We start from the raw sequence: 20614 nt of genomic DNA on the forward strand, positions 1-20614 counted from the left end.
CAGTCTACAGTGTACTATCAAGACACAATGACAATAATGATCAAAGGACTAGAAAGGGAACTAATGAAGTTCCTAAACATTTTCACAACAGTTGATCGCTCAAACAATTATTTTCAAGGGAATATTCCAGAATCAATAGGGATTCTCAAGCCGCTTTGTCTGTTTAATATGTCACGCAACGGTTTCACAGGCCAAATTCCAAAATCACTTGAGAAGTTAATGGTGCTCGAGTCATTAGATCTCTCACAGAACAATATCTCAAGAGAGATTCCTTGGCAGCTGACAAAGTTAACATTTCTCTCAGTATGGACTTTTCACAAAATCATCTCATGAAAAACATACCACAAATTAAACAATTTCTACAAATGAATCATTCTAAGGGAATGTAGGATTATGTGGACCTCCATTATTAAGAAAATGCATTGCACCGCCATCATTAATACCAACCTTTGAAGATACAATTTTAGAATTAGACTCGGAATTAATTATGTGAATAGGATTTGGAGTTGGATATGTAGAGGAATGAGAGTTCTTTTCTAGAATCTAGCACTATGGACAAAGGAAAGGAATAAATTCAATAAATTTGTAGCCTGCAATTTAGGGCCAAGGTATACTTGTCCTCCTCTTGGTAGGTGTATTTACTTTGATCATATCAATAAAATTAAATGTGCTCCCAGCTTTCTTCAAAAACAACAAACGTATAAAGATATGATGCTTTTATTGATTTTTCCTCCATGATATTTGCTTTAAAGAGAGAATGATTAGATGCTTGAAGTAATAGGATGGTTAACCAAACTCAAGGAAATTGATGTGTAACAAAGATGTGAGGAAATTGCTTTTGTCCCATAGTTTCTTTTATGTTGCTTATGTTGCTTTTCTTTTTCTAAAATTTATGTGATTGCAAGTGTGTTCCATAGCTCACCCTACAAATAGGGATACTTGGTCTTTATCACAATAAAGGCGGTACTCTCAGCTCTCATGCACCATACTACACCATATGTATTCATGGGCTACATGACACATGTATTGTCGTCGATTATGTAGCCACATGGATTCATCACGAATTACCATGTTCAATTTTAAGTAGATACAATCTATTTAACTTATGAGTGAACTAATGAGAGATGTTGGCTGAATCTCATATAAAAAAAATTTTAAAATTCTCACATGCACATGTGCGATGTGAGGGTGCATCATGGATAGATCCTATCTCTAAAGTAACATTCACCAACACTGATAGGTATGCAAGTCCAAGTTATAGTCGTATAGTGTTTTTTCCCCCTTTGTGAGGCATATATTTATAATATCTTGAAATATAATTTTGATTAATATTTATATAAGTGACAAATTTAAAATTTTCATTAGGTGAGTCAAAATGTTTTTTTTCTAATAATTTTAAATCATAAATAAGCACCCAATACTGTAATGAGCATAGGGTACCTATCTACGGGCTTGAACCCAGCCTATTGACACCCTAGGCTCTAGACCAGCCGGGTACCTAAGTACGGGCTTGAACCCAGCCTATTGACACCCTAGGCCCTAGACCAGCCCGGCACAGTAAAAATAGGGCTACCGCCTTTTCAATAGTGAGTGACAGGCGGGCCTCACCCCGGCCTATCCACTGTGATGTTTACGAGGTATCTATTTTGTCCATTCATTTTGTGAGCTCATTTTAGGACCTAAGACAAAAAAAAAAAAAATGAGCAGATTCCAAGACTCAAGTGGGCCGAAAATATGAGGATTGAACTTCAATAGTTGTTAAAAAAAAAAAAAATTCAATAGTTGAAATATTCTCCACGTGAGAGAAGTTTTGAATCGGGCTAATATTTGTGTGTTCAAATCATCGCAGTAGCAATGAAGTTATTAAAGGTATGAAGGCACGTAAACATCACTGTCCATGCTGGGAGGTTTCAACGGTAGGAATTTACCTATCCACCTTTTCCTTTAGTGTGGCTCACTTGCACTGAAAACCTAGGGTGGGGCCCGCCGTGTTGTTTGTGAGAAATCTATTCTCTTCATCCATTTTGTGACCTCATTTTAGGAATTGAGGAAAAAAATGAGCAGCATCCGAGACTAAGTGGGCTGACATTGTGAGGATTGAATGTCATCGGTTGAAATATTCGCGGGCCATGGAAGTTTTGAATCAGGCTAATATTTGTGTTTTCAGTTCATCGCAGTAGGAATGACGTTAGGAAAGGTATGGCTGGCATGTAAACATAAGTGTTGACCCTAGGGAAGTTTCTAGGGTAGTAATTTCCCTACCCACCTTTTCCTTTAGTGCGGCCCACTTGAGTCTTCGATTCTACTCATTTTTTTGTCTCCAGTCCTAAAATGAGCTCACAAAACGGATGGACGGAATAGATTTATCATAAACATCACGATAGACCCCACCTAGGTTTCCAGCCCAGGGACTTCCTTCCAAAACCATAGGCAGGAAATCCGCGTCCGGCGTTCATATCTGCTTTGGCGCCGCTCCAGATAATACAAGTTTAAGCATCCCCAAGTGGGAAGCGGATTGCGTGGTTTGCCACAAAATAACGACGTCCGTGGTGTGTTGACGTCACCATTTCTGTGCGCCCCACCAATTCTCACAAACATCACGGTGGGCCCCACCTACGTTTCTTCCTGAGAAAGCCTTTCGCAGGAAATCCGCGTCCATGAACGTCCACCGGTTTCTGATAAAATAACATTTCTCAGAGACGGACAAAATCACATTAAATCACTTCGAAAGAAGACAAATCCTTCACAGCCTAAATACGGAAAAGAACCTGAAATTCCACTGGCAATGTGGCACTGCAAATACACGTGTGCCCAAGCCCACCAAATGCTCCCAACGAACTTTAGCGTGCAGCTCCGCCTTTCCCGCCATGGGGCCCACCGTCAGCCATCGATGGCTATGTAGTCCGGCCTGTAATTTGCGCCAGGCGTTCTTCATATTGGGGTCTGGGTTCAAGGGGTGAAAGTTGGTTTGGGTCAAACCAAATTCAATGGTCCAATCCGAATTTTGGGTTGTAGATGGTGATGAGGTCGAGGATCTTTCAACCCAACCTCAAGCCCTCACAAGAGAAGCTGTTCATTGAAAATTCAGTGTTGCTGTTGCTACTTCGGAGTCTATTAAAAACCCGAGTTATGTTGCTTCCCACTGGGGCTCACATGTAGAGTGGTCCATTGAGCCATTCATGTTCTGGACTTTATGCCATACAAACCCCATCAGAAACTTATATTGAAAGGAATCATGAAGGAAAAAAAAAAACATTTATGGCTCTTATTCAATCTTAAAAATGAAAGGTTAAGATCCTAGATTTTATTTTGCTAGTAATGTCAATAAATTATTTGGTAGTTAAATTTTTTACCTCATGTGTTAGTTTTTTTTAATTATGTATTAACCTGAATCTAACCCAACCCAACCCAAAATTCGTTAGGATTGAATATTGAACACTTGGGTTGAGTCTTGGGGTTGGGTTGGGTCGGACCTGGACCCAATCCTCTTGAGGTTGGGTTGGCTTGGGTTGACCCTCAACCGAACCAACCCACCTGAGTTGCAGCCCTACTCCCATGCACCAGAATAGTGACAGGTTGGCGGAAAAGAAGGGGCTGCATGCTAACCTAGCACCCGGCATGCGTTAGGTGATCAGTTCTCTTTCTAAACTGGCGGTGATTATGCTCCATAATCTGGACCGTGCAAGTTTCAAGCCCCACTGCTCGGAGCATGGCATGGAATGGAATTTAACCATCTGATTTTATCCTTGATAATTGGAAAGTTACACTTTGCTGCCAACTATCCATTTGATAGTAGACTCGTCCTAAAGGCAGTCTTTGGGAGTGTTCCATCCAAATGGACCATACAATTTTGATGGTCTGGATTAAAGTACATGTACACCAAGCACATGGTCGAGTCCAAGAATGCACGCTAAACTCAAGGGGCAAGCACACTACATGTCCTGCAGCTGAAGATCATACCCAACATAGTAAAAATAACAACAATCAGCTCAGCAAAAAAAATAAATTCTTGGGCCATTTGATCATGTAATCAAGACTACTTTGATATGCCACCACCATTTTCAAGTCATCCTGGCATGCATGAGCCGGTGTCCTGATCATCCAAATTGTGGAGTACATGGGAGCATTTTATAAAATCACACCCATCAAGCAATCTTCGTCATCCATTTGACGGCTAAAAGCAAAATAGAGTGGCCCAAATTCGGATGGCAAAATATCAGATGGTTACTATCTTCTCAAATGTAGGCTTTGGCTTACAGCATCCACAGATGAGTCAGCGACTAGGATGTCCTAGATTGCTCTACAACTTTGATTTGTACGGTTGAAAAGTTCCATCATTTTCCATATGTCGGTGAACCATCATGTATTGCTCACAACAACTATAACTCTGCTCAGGAGAGTGACTCGAACCAAGACCTGCAGTGCAGTGGACGAATATAATCCATATTATATATTCTACATTTAAGATGACTAATTTAAATGTTTATATACTACAAATATTTATAATTTAATTATAAAATGTCTGGTCAAGTCACCGAGTCAACCTGACCTCGCTGTACATCGAGTCAAGTTTTCAGGTTTTCGCACTACAATTAAGAACTGGTAGAATCTAAGACATCACAAAATGGATAAAGCAATAGATATTATAGGAGTCTGCCTCGCCCAGCAAGACACCGAGTCAACTCAAGTTTTTTGTTGTTTTTTAACTGTGATTAAGAACTGATATAATCTAAGACATCCCAGAAAGGAGAAAGCAATAGGTATCATAGCAAAAGAACAATCTCACAATAATAGAAGTATCCAACCACATGCAAGATGCAAAGAAAGAAATAAGTTTCTATTGCTACCGAATATAAGATATTAATACCTATGTTGCTAACTGATATGATAAAATCAACAAGCATTTATTAGAATTCTGCCTAAATTTAGAGCAGTCTGGACTGCATAAAAACAAGATTTGAAAACAAAGCAAACATCTAGAACTAGAAAAAAGCACCAGAGATAAAAACTCCGAGGAAAGAAAAGAGAAAAGAGGAAAAGAAAGGAGATGAAGCTGAATTGTTGTAGTAAGGGAAGTAATTAGGTCTGGGAGGGGGATTCTGGCAGCACTGAACACTAGTAGATGGTGGGCAATTGCCTTGAACAGGTGCTGGTGGGGGAGGCGGTGCTGCAAATGACAGATATGATGGTGGAGGTGGTGTGAGTGGCCCACAGGGATTTTCACAAAGAGAGCAGTTAAGACAAGCAGTAGGTGCGAGAGTTCCATCATCAGAATTCCCCCCTTCCTCTAAGCAGATGCTGTTGGAGACCAACAGCATAAGTGCTGCTAGGGACATAAACGTTGCTGGAGACATCTTGGTTCCGACCACCCAGAAACAGAGTTGAGGGGAGAGAGACTGAGAGAAGGCAGTTTGGTGTTGTATGAAATGGAAGATGAATGAAAAGTCACTGACTTTATATGGGAATGAAAACAAGACTCTCTGGCTCAGTTGAAAACCAAAAACTGAAGGCATTGGATTGGATTTTTCACCTTTTCATTCGAATTCTAGGTTTGCTGGCATGTGGACATGCACTACACCACGTGGCAGACACGTGTCATTTAGTATTTTTATTTTATTTTTTTGCTTTTTCTGTTTCACTTTTTCATCACTTTCAATGTGGGATGTTGACGGCTAGCTTTAAGTGCATGGATTTCCTACACTTCCTCTCAAGCAATAATTGTTTTTCCTTTCCTAATTAGAGTGATGGCATAGATGTAAATTGCATATGAGTTTCTTTCTAATAACAGAGTTCTGTATAGAGCATTTTTAACCTTCAGTTCTTATTAGAAGAAACAGCTGTATAAGCTTCTTGGCAATTTCAAATGCCAGAAAACCACATTCACTGCACTAACAAAATCTAGTAATAGATAAAACAAAGACTAAAAAGGAAGGGAATCGATATCAACGACCACCCTGATTGATTTGCATACACCATTTTCCACTAATAGAAATAAAATAGTACACTTCTGCTATTTCACCTCGATCAATTGAAAAACAGGTTTATGCAAATCAGGATAGGAATAGATTTGGAAATAGTCAAAAGAAAATCAAAATCAAAATAGCTACAACAGTGTAATTATTGTAAGTGAAATAGAATCTACAATTTCATCATCGAACTCCATGTTAGGTTCCCAAAGCCCAACGTAATACAAAATCTTGATATAGAAAACCAGATAGAACAAAGTGTGCAAGAAATTCATATCTTGTGTTGCGTTTGGGTGCTCTATTTAACTGAATTGCAGCAATTTAGTTTGATAAAGTGTAAAGGACCAAATGGTAATTACCTTCTTGAGTGTTCATGTTGAGGGAGCATCACCAAAGAGCAAAAATCATTTTCAAGTTAATAGGAAAAAAAAATCACTTCCAAGTTGGACATGGAGGAATCTAGAGGCAATGTGAGGAGTTACTTCATCACCATCAATACTAGGAAACGCCATTCCATTTTTTGTCATTTCCTCTCTACTCAAGTACGAGACTACGGTGACAGTTCACCACCAACCTTTAAGTTGGGGTTTCCCACCCAAGTGTGCATGGCATATATTCATGTCAATCCAGATGGGCCAAATCAAAGGGCCTACTAAGGGTGGTGAAAATCGCACATATAGAATGATCCTGCCCATTCAATTGGACAACCAAATAGAAAGTGAAAAATAAATTTGTCATCAGCCCAAATTCAACAGGTGAAATCAAAAATGATTAAGATTGTTTGATTAGTACAAAACTGGGTTCAGCTTCATGCACAATGGGGCCCATGATTCCCTCACCAGATTGCTTTTATGTATGTATGCCACATGCATGGCGGATGAGACGTGAGGTGAACCATTACCACTAGCCATTAAACTAAAAGCAAATGCTGTTCTCGTCGTACATTAAGTCAAAACACCAGAGGAAACAGACAGGTTAACAATAAACAATTAATGTATTCATCTTAGTTTCATTGGATAGAGAAGAGAGAACATGTAACACATTAAACAGAATATGTGAAAACAATACAAACAGATAATGTCAAAAGCCAGTAATAGTTTCTAGGGCTCATTGCCAGAACTTGATAGATGATTCAAATCCCTGCTATTCAAATACAAGTAAGAGTGGCTTTGCTGACCAGGGAAGCCCGACTTTACACTGACAGGCAAAAATCCAGCATACCCTTTCTTCGAGGCCTTCACTAAGCAAATGTCAGCAATATTTTTCAAAAGCTCGTATTTCTGGACAATAGGTTGTGCTGAATATTCTTCAAAAGGCATCCACTGCATAAAAACAGCACCCACACGATAATCTTTTTTTTTTCATTTAGTCATTGCAAGCATGTTATATAGCAAGGGTGGATGTGTTGGAAAAATACAGACTTTATCTTTTCTTTCTTTTAGAACTTGCGTATATGGAATCATAGAAAGGCAGAAATTTCAGAGCCACTTTTTTATGAGAAGACAGGAATGAAGATGTGATAGAAGTTTAAATATAGTCAAAACTAAACATAATTAACAAATAAACACAAATGAGCAGAAAAACAATTAAGAGTGGAACACAACAATCTTTTGCGCATTAAAAAAAGCATAAACTTTAGGCAACCACTCACTCTCATGTCAATTCTGTTCCCAACAAGCCTAGTCAGAATATCTAGGTGAGTTTGGGACTTGGAACCACAAGGATCAGCCAAGTCATTACAGTCCCAAAATCTATGGGTACAACTGTATGTTAATTGGCTAGCTAGCACATGCAACCAGGGTTTCACCAAAAAAAAGGGCAAGTGAGCATTACCATATTAGTTTCTTCCACTTCTTGAGTATTCAAAATCAATCAATAAACCAACAATTCTATACCACTTTTAAAGGATAGACAACCAGAGCAAACAATGTGAGTTGTTATTTGCTTTTGAGGTATTCTCTGTGTGATTGGCAGATGCATGCGTAAGTAACATGCTGACTTGGGTCTCTTTCAAGCCATTTCTTCTTCTTTTTTCCATTTTCTATACTTTTTATGCTTTCTCTTTTTACTTGTAACATAAATAATATGAACTGAAAGAGTTTCTATTTAGTACACTATCAGATACATGTTCATTCTATAACTGCAGCCAGATCCCTGAGAGTAAACTTTTGTTTAATCAGACTCTTCAAACACATGTCTAGGATGAGATAGAACCAAGGTTTTCAAAATCGGTTACATAACAGTAACAGTGATAACCATTAAGCATTACAGGGCCATAATGACTGTTACAGAAAAAAAGGCCCATAATGGCTGTTACAGGGCCAATACAGATTTATTTTTATTTTTATTATTATTATTTTTTTTTGAAATGGCCGTAATGGCCATTGCGGCCCGTATCATAACTGGAATGGCAGTGGCTGTTATGACCACCATTACAGTAATTGAATACCTTGGGTAGAACAAACAGTATATGTTAGAAAAATAAACATCAGAGCTAGTCAAAGCTTTCTTTATAATATGGCGGCCACAACATAAGGGAGATTTAAAACCATGGTAGTAGTGAGTAGGTAATTAGTTCATTCATAAGAGTTGAGAGCACTTATTTCATTTCATACTTGAATGGCTTTCCAATCTTTCCTTGAATTCCAAAGTGACATTTTAACAATCAGCCATCAATGACTAAGAATTACCTGCGCTGCCTCGATTTCTAACTCTTGCCTTTGAATGTCGAAGGAGAGGGGACGTAACATGCATACAAAGAATATATCTGACTTTCCAAAGAATGCCTTGTGGCTTTGCCTGCAAGTCAATCAACAAGTAGCATAGGATTCAAAATCAAGAGGCATGAGGAACTGCAGAGTATTGGATGTATGTATCAGGCCCAGGAAAGAACATAAGTTTCTTGACCAAGGAATTGAAATGAGCAGCAAAAATAAAACAAATACAATATTAGTATTTGATCCTTTCCATGTTCAATCAATGACCAAGGGAATTCGTAGTAAAGTTACAGAGCATCAAAGTTGTTCCTTGAGTTGGATTGAGAAGGAGAAAGCAAGAGAATATAAGAAGAAGCAAGAGAAAAGAGAGAAGGATTAGAAGGTGGTGATGCCCCTAGCCTCTCTCCTCTTATTAACATTAGGGCTTTCATAATATATGGGAAAGTAAAAATAAAAATAAAAATACTCGACATACTTAAGTTATACCATGACCAAGGCCCATATGCTTAAACTCTATGCACACATCACCTTAAAACTAAACAAAAGGAATAATGAAATGAAAAAATAGAAACCATAATCTTCACGTGAAGTGGGCCACACATGCACTCCCCCTCAAGATGGACCATATATAGCATGAATACCCAACCTGATGAAGAGACAATCCAAATGAGTGCGAACAAGATCCTTAGTGAACACATCTACCAATTGATCCTAAGACTTGACAAATGGCAACCAAATTTCCTTACTCACTTTTTATCTGATGAAGTCACAATCAACTTTGATGTGCTTGGTTATCTCATAATTAACCGGATTACTAGCAATATGTGTAGTAGCTTGATTATCACAATATAGCTTCATGGGACCATAACCACAAACCCCAACTCACTCATCAACTTCTTCAACCAAACAAACTCATTCGTAGCATGAGCCATTACCCTATACTCTGTCACTGCACTTTAATAGGCTAACACACTTTGTTTCTTACTTCTCCATGTAACCAAGTTGCCTCCTACGAAGGTACAATCAATGTTGTCATATGCGATCGCATTAGCACTTATGCCATTTTGGGCCAGTGGACCGCATATGCAATGGTGGCATATATGGTTATTGTGTTGTTGGGGCTTATGCAGTCACACAGAGAAGTATGCAACCGCATAAGCCATAGTTATATAGTTATGCCATCATATAAATAGTATGCAATGGCATAAACTCCGAACGGTTGGGACTTATTTTTTGCTTAAGTTTCACTCACTCTCACTCACACACAATCTTTCTAGTCTCTTAACTCTCTCTCACACTCTATTACTCTTATTCTCTCTTAAAATGACATCAACAAAATTTATGTTGTTTTTTTTTTCAATTTTTTAGTATATCCGTTCATTTGAGTATTTGTTAATTGATTTGTTACAGTTTAATAGTCTAATAAAACTATTAAAACAAAAAAGAGTTCTCTACACTTGTAGTCTTTTTACATAATTTTTCATATATTTTTTCACTTTTCCTTTAATTTTCTGAAGGGTTGTGCCATCGCATAAGCACATAGCCCACTTGAGTTACAAGGGATTGCTTATGCCATTTAAAAACATTGGCCTATAGTAGATTGCATGTCATATGGAGAACCAGCCAGTCTGCATCTAAATACCCCTCTACATGAAGAAGACCATTGCGCTTGTATAGAATACCATGACTTTGTTTAAGTATCTGAGAAAACAAAACATGACTTCCATATAAGGAACACAAGGAGTTTGCATAAACTACCTAATCACAATTACATGAAAAATGATATCAAGTCGAGTGATTGTTAAATAAATCAATTTTCCAACAAGTCGATGATATCTCCCTGGATCATCAATCAACTCTCCCTGGTCCACACTAAGCCTTTGATTTCGGTCCATAGGAATTTCAATTGGTTTGGCTCCCAGAAGACGAGTCTCAACCAAGAAATCAATCGGATATTTTCATTGTGGTAAATTTATGCCTACCTTAGATCTTGTTGCTTCAACACCTAAAAAGTATAGAAAACAGCCCTAGTCTTTTGTATAACTCATCTGGTTAACATGAAATGGAGTGACGACAAAAATGAACAAGTGCGAGGGGTTTGGGAAGCGATTTTCTTCCGAGAAAGTTGCAGAAGGGTGGCCCTGTTAGAATCAGAAAGGGGGAGGGTGGTGTGGGAATGTTAGTAGGTAGTGAAGAGGAACGTATCAAAGTATCCAACCCTCTATGTTGAAGGTTTTCCAAAGGATTGGCTACAAATTAATTTCACTAATGTGTTCGGGAGCAGTGATGTTGCCCACAGATAGATTCATGCCAGCTTTATTGGGGCCTTGCTTTCGTCCGTATGAGCTTGGCGGAGGAGTTAGCTCGAGCAGTGAAGATGCTACAGGGAGAAAGCTTCGAGGGGAAAAAGCTCATGGTGTAGAGGCCTCATTTTGGCCCCCAACTTAGAAACAGGGAGGGGGAGAGCAATGCCGAGAAGAAAGCCCAAGAACTTACAGAGGCAAGGTCGGCTAGGGAGGTCACAGAAGCTCGAGGAGAACCCAGGGATTCTGTCAAGAGTAAGGGAGAGAGCTCCATTTCCTATAGGGTCGTAGTAGCTAGGAGGGACAATCCGAAGGTGTCGAAAAAAGGGGGAAATAGAAAAGACGGAAAGGGCGCAAAGGGGGGGGGGGGGGGTGTCTATCAACATACCACCATGTGACCGTATGGAGATGGGTCAAGAGAACTATGATAACACCCTTTCTCATATTCTATTTTGTATGACTAGAAACTTTTCAAATGTCATTACAACCCATATATGCCTCATTGTGCCACAACAACAGATTTGAAAATTAGATCATTCTTACAACTTGGTTAACAAATAAAGGTTAATGAATAAGTTCATAACATACATGGCTTTTTGTTCTAAATGGTAGAGAAACAACTTTTCAGAGATGTCATGTCTAAAAAGTTACATCATGACATGCCGTGACAGCAGAACTTGGAAAAGGACAGAAATATGTTCAAGCAAAGAAAGGCTTTGCTTTTGGGTTTGGATAATATGAATATAACCCACAGAACGAATAAAAAGTAATAAACAATTATCCTCTGGGTTGAATGCATACAATATTTTGGGATTAGTCGCAAACCTGAATGCAAGTATTTCCACAAATTCTGTGTCAATCTGTCACATTATAAAACCTTAGTAACCATCTGCACAGGTTTATAAAAGCTTCAAATTATGTCAATTGCTGAGAAAGTTGAAATTTTAGATGCCACATAAATCACTTACTCCTGTCTCCTCTTTGACTTCCCTTACTGCCCCAGCAGCAATATCCTCCCCCTGTAGAGAAAAGAAATGATGTGCGGTGAAGGAACATCTGCATTTTAAGTGATTTAAATTAATAATAATAATAAATCCTTAACTTTCAAGCAGACATATCATAGATCTACCTCATCAATGACTCCAGTAGGAAACTTCCACACATCTGTTCCCCTGAAATGGCCACTGTTTTCCTGGACTACCAGCACCTACCGAACAATGGAATTTGAAGATTCAAAACTACTGAGCCATCACAAAAAGTTCACCGACATTGAAAACATACCAAGACATCATGGAACTCCAGATAAGCTACAAAACTTACAAAAAACGCATATTTAAGAAACGAGAAAATCTTCTACTTAACCCATGGCAGGATAAAAAGAAAAAGAAAAAGAAAGAAGGTTAATTGATACAGAAGAAGCAAAGATCCAAATGCCTACTTCGTACTCAGTTTGAAGTTTAAAGGTGGACAGAATTATTTATGGTCGTAGTAACATAAATATGTTTACCTCTCCTTTGTCATTCATCACGAAAGCACCTATGCCCACTCTGTGTGTGGCATTTATAGGGAGAGTATGAACAGTATCAGGGATCCAATAGGCGAGCATCAAGTAATTTGGTTCCGCATGGTGGTACCAAAATCCCTCCTGCAAATTGGTATAACTGTATAAGTTGTACAAAAACGGAGCAAAAGAAATACACAAAATATCCATCTACCTTAACAAATGAATTAGAGAAACAGCAAAAAAGTTAAGAGGGAGAGCGAGAGATCCTCATCCAATGTGCATGCTTTAAAGTCGACCCAGCAAAATTTTGATAATGGCATCTCGCAAGACAGGAACTAGAGACCCTATCCAAATGCTACAATATCCAAATACAATAGAGACATCACAGATGCAGCATGGATACACCATGAGTACAGATTTACATACAAAAACAGTAGTATCACTATATCAGACAATGAATACAGATTCTTTTCCCATTCTGAAGCATCTGGGTATCATAGTCCACAAGTGTAGTCTAGTCTATCATCATATCCCCAAGTAACAATATCGAATCAATATATTGATAAGAAAACTCAACTCCAGCCATGAGTTAATAGTCTCAGATGGCTTAAATATGACATGCCAGATATTGAAGATTCTATATGAACATTTCCAAGTTCTTTGAAGCCGTCAAGAGCTAGTAATATGACACTGGAACAAGGCCTGTTATCAACTGAAGGCATCCAAGTCCCATACAATGAGCCAATTACTTACTCAAGTGACAGTATATAAAGACCCCACCCAGTGTAGGTGATCCCGGCCATTTATACTGGTCAATCTCCAATGCAGGTCATGTTCTTGCTTCGAATTTTGCAGGAATGTAGCTAAATTCCCCCTAACCTGAAACCAATTTTCCCCTAAACCTGTCAATAAACTTAAGCAACTGCCCTAGAGAAAACTTAAGCAACTGACCTAGAGAAGACTTAGAGGTGTGGGACCCAGCCCAACCCACGTCTGGGGCCCACACCACTAATTTTGTAGGGACCTCTCTGGGACACAAATACTTTTTCCATGTTCCCAGAGTTATTTTTGAGACATCTCTCTGGAGCATGGAAATTCTATTTCCACAATGCAGAGTGGTCACTACTCTGCACTCTTCCTTCAGGTCTCGAGTTCCAAACCCAAATTTTCAAGATCCCCTAGCCTATTGTGTAGCCCTTTGAGTGACCTTTCCAATAAGCTCAAATCTAGGTTAATACAGTCTCCAAGCACCAAGATACAATTAAATTACCAGAACGTCCACCGGGCTGAACTTTGAGTTCATAATGTTGACCCAACTTCCAAAGCCATATCTTCATCCCCTGGGATTACAACCTAAAACCAGTTTTCAAGCAAGCCAAAGATCACCCAATCTGATGCCTGAACACTAAGACCCAGTTGAAAATCCTAATAGCATCCAAGCTGATTTTCGTTCAAGGAAACTACTCAAAATTACAATTTCGCGCTTGCATGGAAATCCAAAACCCAAAATCCATTTTTCATTGAACATTTGATCCAAATACGACCAACCCCTAGCGTTCTTAGTTAGACCCTATCCCATCATTTATTTCCAAAACAATCCCCTAACAACCCTTATAGCATGTGAAATTCAATTCACCCTCTAAAGCCATGAGATTTTGACAAGTGTCTAAACTTCCTAGAAGCTTTCTGCCATCTTTAATTACACTTCAACCTCCTTCCATTTTCCTACATACCTCCCAACTAACAATCTAGGGCTTGTCACTCACCACACGTCCCAAAAACTTCCTATCCTTTAGAAACATATCAAATTCTCTCAAATTGCCAATCTACCACTCCCAACCTCTATAAATAGAGACCTTTATTGCTCCATTTGCCTTGATACCTATCAATTATTGACCTAGATCTTGTCACTTGCTAGCAAGGTATTCCGTAACGGTAACGATGGCCATAACGGCCACCACTGTTACCTTTACGATATGGGTCATATAGGTTGTTACGGCCCCCGTAACGGCCATTATGGTCACTTTTTTATTTTAAAAAAAAAAAAATCCAAAAAACCTATATTTGTCCCGTAACAAACCATTACGGTGTTGTTACAGCCTTTACAGGGGTTGTAATGGGCCGATAACAGCAGTTACAAGTTATTTTTTCCATGACAGTTGTTACAATCGTTACGACCGTGTAATGGTTGCCATCGTTACCTTTACGTAACGACCCTTATGGCCCCGTAACGGCCTTTACGGCACACCATGCTTGCTAGTCGCCACACACCCTAGAAACCTCATTTCCTTAAAAACCATCAAATTCTCTTAGATTGCAAATCTACCACCCCCAACCTCTATAAATTGAGACCCTTTCTCCCCCAAGAGAAGGGCCTTGATAATGAATTCCTTGTAGACAGCCATGGGAACCCACCTTCTAAGAACCTAACCCATCCCTAAGCAAAATTCAATCAGAACTTCTAGAAAATCCATAGGAAGTCAGGAAAAAAAAAATGTAAGAGCAAGGTAGAATGGATCCTAAACTAGAGAATCTAATAATTCCTTCATCTTGATAGGCTACAGAATACGGATTGGCCCTTCAACTGTGTGAACCAGCTTTGGTAACCTCCAAGAAGGAAGGGGATTCCCTTGATCTCTTGTTGTATCTAAATTCTATGAAGGAGACTCACTGAGCAAGACAAGACCCTCATAATGCGATTAAGATCATTTGAACAAGGGGATAAAGGGTATATGAATAAAGAGATGAAGAGCGTATGAAGGAGATTAAGAGCTTCTAAAGTAGGAGATCAAGAACATTCGAAGAGAGAGCTCTGGTGGCCAATCCACCATAATTTTGTTTGAATTATATTACCTTCTATCTCTATATATGCTTAGTTCTAATCCTCCATATTCTCTTTATCATTTCTAATTTTAAGCCAACATCATATTACACCTCACAAAAATTCCTCTTTAAGAATTTCACTTGTCAACAAAGTAGAGACCATACCTACATGGATGGGAAGGGTGCTTAACTTGTTCCTTCCCCACTAAAATGGACCTTGCCTGGATTTTCAAGTTCGAGACCTCAAAAATTGGATTCTTTCTTTTTTCCTTTTTGCTTTTAAATAATAATAATAATAATAATAATAATAATAACTCAAACCCTTTTGTTTAAGAAAACTTAGATTGTTGGTTTTCTAGCCACCCTATGTTTACAAACCATGGACACGTACAGTTGTTCATGACTACCAATTGCAACACAACTTTGCCCATATGCGAACAGCCTGGAGAGAGACATTGATCGCTCACTCGGCAATGCTTCCTTGGAGAGGGGACAAAACACTTTTATTTAATGTAACAATGAAACTCAAACTCAAATTCAAAAGCTTTATCAACTATGGAAGAGTTGGTGAACATTGTTCTAACTCATAGCTCTAAGACGACGAACATAAATGAGCCAGCTTCAACACCACCTAGACTCTTAATCATATACAGATAACATGGATATCAACATGCTTTCCAAGATTAAGGATAGCTTAACCTAAAATGGGGAGCAGATTCCATATTTCCAATGGGCTATGTCGCTTTATCAAGATATTAATAAGACTCAAGTCTAAGCTAAAGAGCTAATTGTAGGTAGTTCATTGGTTCACAATACCCAATTTCATGGTTTTCATCTGATCTGATGAAAGGTACTCTTTTCTCAATCATATGCAGTATTCACCAATATCTTGGTCATCTAACCAAGCAACATCACATTGGCATTGAAGCAGCCACGTGGTATTGGCATTTTGTGGACTATTCCCATTTGTCTCTATCTATTGGTGGGTGGTATTTCATCGCAAAATTTTCCGCCTTTCTCAGCTCGGCCTTGGTCTTGGGCTCGCTCGTCTTATTAGCCTCAGGTATCGACACTCTTATTCTTTGGGTCAGGGAGGGATGTAAGAATATGCACGGGGGGCTGCCAAGAAGCAAGCTTTTATCGTATTCCCGATGTTCTTATCCTTCTTTACTTCTATTATTACATATATTGGCAAGCTGTCAGCGACATGATCATGAGAAGAAAACATTGAGCACCCTGGGGCGAGGTTTGGAATATGGTTCTCTCTCCCACTCATTTGAATCCATCGATTCCTATTCTCCATTTATTTTTTTGAATTGAGTTTTGAATATTGATTTCTCTAAATCGAATAAAAGGCCTTCCTTTTTCATTTACCAACAGAGATTTGGCTTCCCGTTCTTAGCCTCCCCTTGGCCTAAACTAGTGAGAAGATATGAAAGCTTCTCCACTTACCAAGGGCAGGGTCTGAGGAACTCTTGGTGAAACAGGATTCATAAAGCCATTCCCGATTAGGTGGGACTCTATCTTTAGAATCAGCAGCACGATAAACTAAACAATTGATAAAACTATTTTTTTTAGCAAGCAATGAATAAAATTAAATTAAAAGGAGGAGATTGAGTTCCCAAAATACAAGTATGTGGTGTTTGCACTGTCATTTGGATCTCACCTTACATGAACAGACGAAATGTTTAATCTAGAGGAATAGCCCTAATTTCGTTGAAAATAAAATGAAAGCCCCATGGTTCAACACCACAAGAAGCCCACTTGATTACCTTAGCCTCTTGCCCTTCAACAATGATTAGGACATTGTGTGCAGTAGGTATTGATGAGGACATTCAACCATTTAGAGTATATCAAAAGAGAGGAGGAGATCGGCTCAACCTTCACTTTGGCTCGATGAGGTTGGGCTGCACTAAGGACTTGAAGACCCCACATGCATGATCGTGCATCTTACATACGAAGATGCATGTGGGCTACTTATATAAGGTGTTTTGACCGTTGGATCGTGAGGATACGATGATTAGACCATTGGATCGAGTGGACTTTTTGATCAGGCAGTTGGATCATTGTGATCCTGGATCACTTTGATCATTAGTATTAGGATTAGCTAATTTTATGTTATTTATAGTTATTTATAGTTTAGGATGAGTTATTTTCAATTTATTGCATCATGGGACATGTGAGGTGTGTTTTAATTGATGGAATGAAAATTAACTCTTTTGATTGAAAAGGCTCCTCCTGTGAGATTTTAGATTCTCTTCTAAAAACAAACTATTGGTGTAAATCCAAAGGTGTGAAGTCTAGTTATTCTCTTCATCTCTATCTTTTCTCTTCTAAAGGTATTTTTTTTACTCACCTTCTTCTCTTCCACTTCTCTTCTACAAACCTAAGTCCATTTACCCGTTTCTTCGAAATTTAAACCCATTACCTAAATCCATCTTTTCCTACCCCTCACTCCACCAAACCCAACCCATCACAACCAGCCCCACACATATGAATAGGATCGTACGACCGTATGGTCTTCCCTCCATTTTCTTCCCCTTCTTCAATCCAACTTTCTATCTTATAAACCCTAGCCTAAAACCCTAATCTTCAATTCCTTATGAAACCTTAATCCCCCAATTCCTTACAAAACCCTAAATCCTTAATTCCTAAACCCTAACTCTCTCATTTTCCCTAAAATTCCCGAAACACCATGAAATCCTAACCTTAGAATTGTGCAAATCTACCCATTGAATTAGAACAATACCTATGCTAATGTGAGAGTTCCAATCTCTCATTGGGCATTAGATTTTCATGCTTATATGGTTTATACTAGTGTGGAATTGTGATCTAACGTAAATTTGAATTGTATTCTCTATTTGGTACTCTTTTAATCATGGTAGAATGGCATGTTATTATATTTGACTTACTTTGATTAATCCGTTAATAATCTCCTGCATCACACGTCCTGCATCAGGTATATAAAAACATGAACACAAGAAAAATAAATACCTCAACTGCAGGTTGAACAAGATTTACGAGCTCAATGGGCAACTTGATCCAAACGCCTTTCTTCCCCTATAGAAAAATTAAATCAAATAAAAAAAATCAACAAAGCTAACCAACAGTAACAGATAGAAAGAGATAAAGGTTTTATTTATGGATTATAACGGTTGCAATTGCATGATGTCTGCTAAAGATGCTAAACCCTGGCACATCCATCATTAGCGCAAGAAGACAAGTTGGGAATAAGATAGATGGTCAGTAAAAACAAAGTTTAAAGAAAAAGCGATACACACCATAGAAAATGCTTGACACTAAATTCGACTTCACTAAATCAATCAGATAAGTCTCTAAAAAATGGCTACAATTTGTTTAGCTCTCTTACGATTGGCAAAAAATTAGCAAGATAAATAGTAGATAACACCATTTCAACACAAGAAATACATCATAACTATGTCAGTGCATCATCTACAGCCTTCTACCAACTCAAACTTTCAAATCACCAAGGCTCATGGAGAACCAAAGAGACATAATTATTTAAGTTGTTTTCCAACATGTATAAAGCATTTTCTAAATAGCACAAACCAATCACAGGAAAGTGCTTAGTTACAAGTTTATAACTAATGAACTCCAACAAAAATTAGCACTCATCAGTTCTACTAGATGGTGTAACTTTTGGAAGTTGAATAATGTAACCAATATATATTACTCTAAAGGGGAAAAAAGAAACTTTCCAGTAATAAGAACAATGGCCTACAGATCAAGCTATCACCTGTTGCTTCCATTGCAATAATGATGCTCTTAGCGAGGAAAGAAAGGTTGCAGGATCCATAGCTATCTTCATGTCAACAGTGACGCCCCCATAGGCATCATCAACCCCAATAAGCAGTTGGACTGCCTCCCCTTTATCTGGCACCGCAACTGGACTTGCTGAGGTTGACATGGACATGATAGCAAAAGTCACAGCTCTGACCCTGAAACCTGAGGAACAAAAGGCCCAGATTCCAGATAGTATTGCCACAAATTCTCAGTTGGTTTCAAAGTGCACCTTCCATCGAACAAAGTCATAAAACCGCTGCCAATCTTATATCGTTTTAAATAACAAAATAAATAAATAAATACTGCAGGACTTTAACCAATTATCTGACAAACACTCCATATTTCAGATCTCTGTCTGTGATGTATGTGCATGTGAGGAACACTCACCATATCGTTGCATGAAGCATGAAGTGAAGCAGCAAAAAATTTGGGTGTGGGAGCAGGGAAGCATCTGTTTCATGATGTTGGCAAGTATAAATAGCAACAAAGCAAAAGCAGGAGCAGGAGTGCGAGGATGAAGAGTGATTCGAAATGTAAGCGGTACCTATTTAGAAGGACTGTGCAACTAAGGTTCACTTACTGCATGGTAACTTTCCATGCATATTAGCCATGCAAAGAGAGGTGTAGAGAGACTTTGGCAGGAAACAGATTTTGAAAACCCTTGAAATTTTGAAATCTGCCTGTCCAGGGCTGGCATGTATGCAAGTTACCAAGCGGTTCGTGGGTGGCATTCCCTTTCTTTCCCTCCTACCCTCTGCATATCATCATCATCATCATCGCAGCCGGTAGGCCATCCCTCTACATGTATGTATGTATGTATGTATGTATACGCTCGTATGTATTACGTCTTATGTATGCATGTATGTAGTATGTACATATATATGTGTGTGCCTATGCATGTGTGCATGCATGCATATGTATGGATTTGTATATATGGGAAATGGCCTTTCCAAATCATTTGCTAACGGTACAACTACAACCATCATTATTAGATACACGCAGTGTTTAAAATATCAGTATCGTGTTACGTATCACATTCTTGGGACACAGATACGTATTGGTTATCACAAGGGTTATATCGGTTGTATCGTGTAATGTATCGTTGTTGTTGGAAACATGGGGAAACATTGGGAAATTGGTTGAATTTTTCGATAAAACTTCAGTAATTGTTAAAAAAGACATCAATACACACTTATAAATCAAAACATTATAAAAAAGAAGTACACATAATAGGTTTTCTTTGTATTGGGTCCTAATCTATGCATTGTCTAACTGAATTAATGCAAGTATAGTCAATGTTTATTCATATAATTTATAAATGTAAGAAGATGTGTGAAAACACAAGTAATACATTCAAAAGCAAAAGAAAAATCACTAGATTAGGTTACAGACATGTTTGATGTGATGTTTGAACACAAAGATTGCAAACGATTTGCAAGAAATTGAGAAATTTTGATTTTTTTTCAATTTTTTGCTAGTCAGCCCATCTCCTCCAAA

At 38.4% G+C, this 20614-nt stretch overlaps 2 protein-coding genes across 3 annotated transcripts in view; both read right to left on the minus strand.

Moving 5' to 3' along the window:
* Positions 1-4982: 4982 nt before the first annotated feature.
* On the minus strand, positions 4983-5354 carry LOC131255150 (uncharacterized). Its single transcript, XM_058255847.1, has one exon. It carries the CDS (start codon positions 5352-5354, stop codon positions 4983-4985), a length of 372 nt encoding a protein of 123 aa, XP_058111830.1.
* Positions 5355-6941: 1587 nt separating this feature from the next.
* The window catches only part of LOC131255705 (nudix hydrolase 2-like), a 32322-nt gene continuing 18649 nt past the window's right edge, over positions 6942-20614 (minus strand). The window contains exons 2-9 of one of the 2 annotated variants that reach the window (XM_058256504.1): positions 19071-19279; positions 18308-18373; positions 12494-12631; positions 12116-12193; positions 11955-12005; positions 11788-11846; positions 8657-8765; positions 6942-7288 (exon numbers count right to left, since the gene is read on the minus strand). In XM_058256504.1, the coding sequence (XP_058112487.1) occupies positions 7067-7288; positions 8657-8765; positions 11788-11846; positions 11955-12005; positions 12116-12193; positions 12494-12631; positions 18308-18373; positions 19071-19279 (932 nt within the window). In that variant the 3' untranslated portion in view covers positions 6942-7066. The remainder of the gene's footprint in view (positions 7289-8656; positions 8766-11787; positions 11847-11954; positions 12006-12115; positions 12194-12493; positions 12632-18307; positions 18374-19070; positions 19280-20614) is intronic. The other variant, XM_058256505.1, reaches the window with a different exon arrangement.

This window comes from Magnolia sinica, chromosome 9 (genome assembly GCF_029962835.1).
Source record: "Magnolia sinica isolate HGM2019 chromosome 9, MsV1, whole genome shotgun sequence".
Taxonomy (NCBI): domain Eukaryota; kingdom Viridiplantae; phylum Streptophyta; class Magnoliopsida; order Magnoliales; family Magnoliaceae; genus Magnolia; species Magnolia sinica.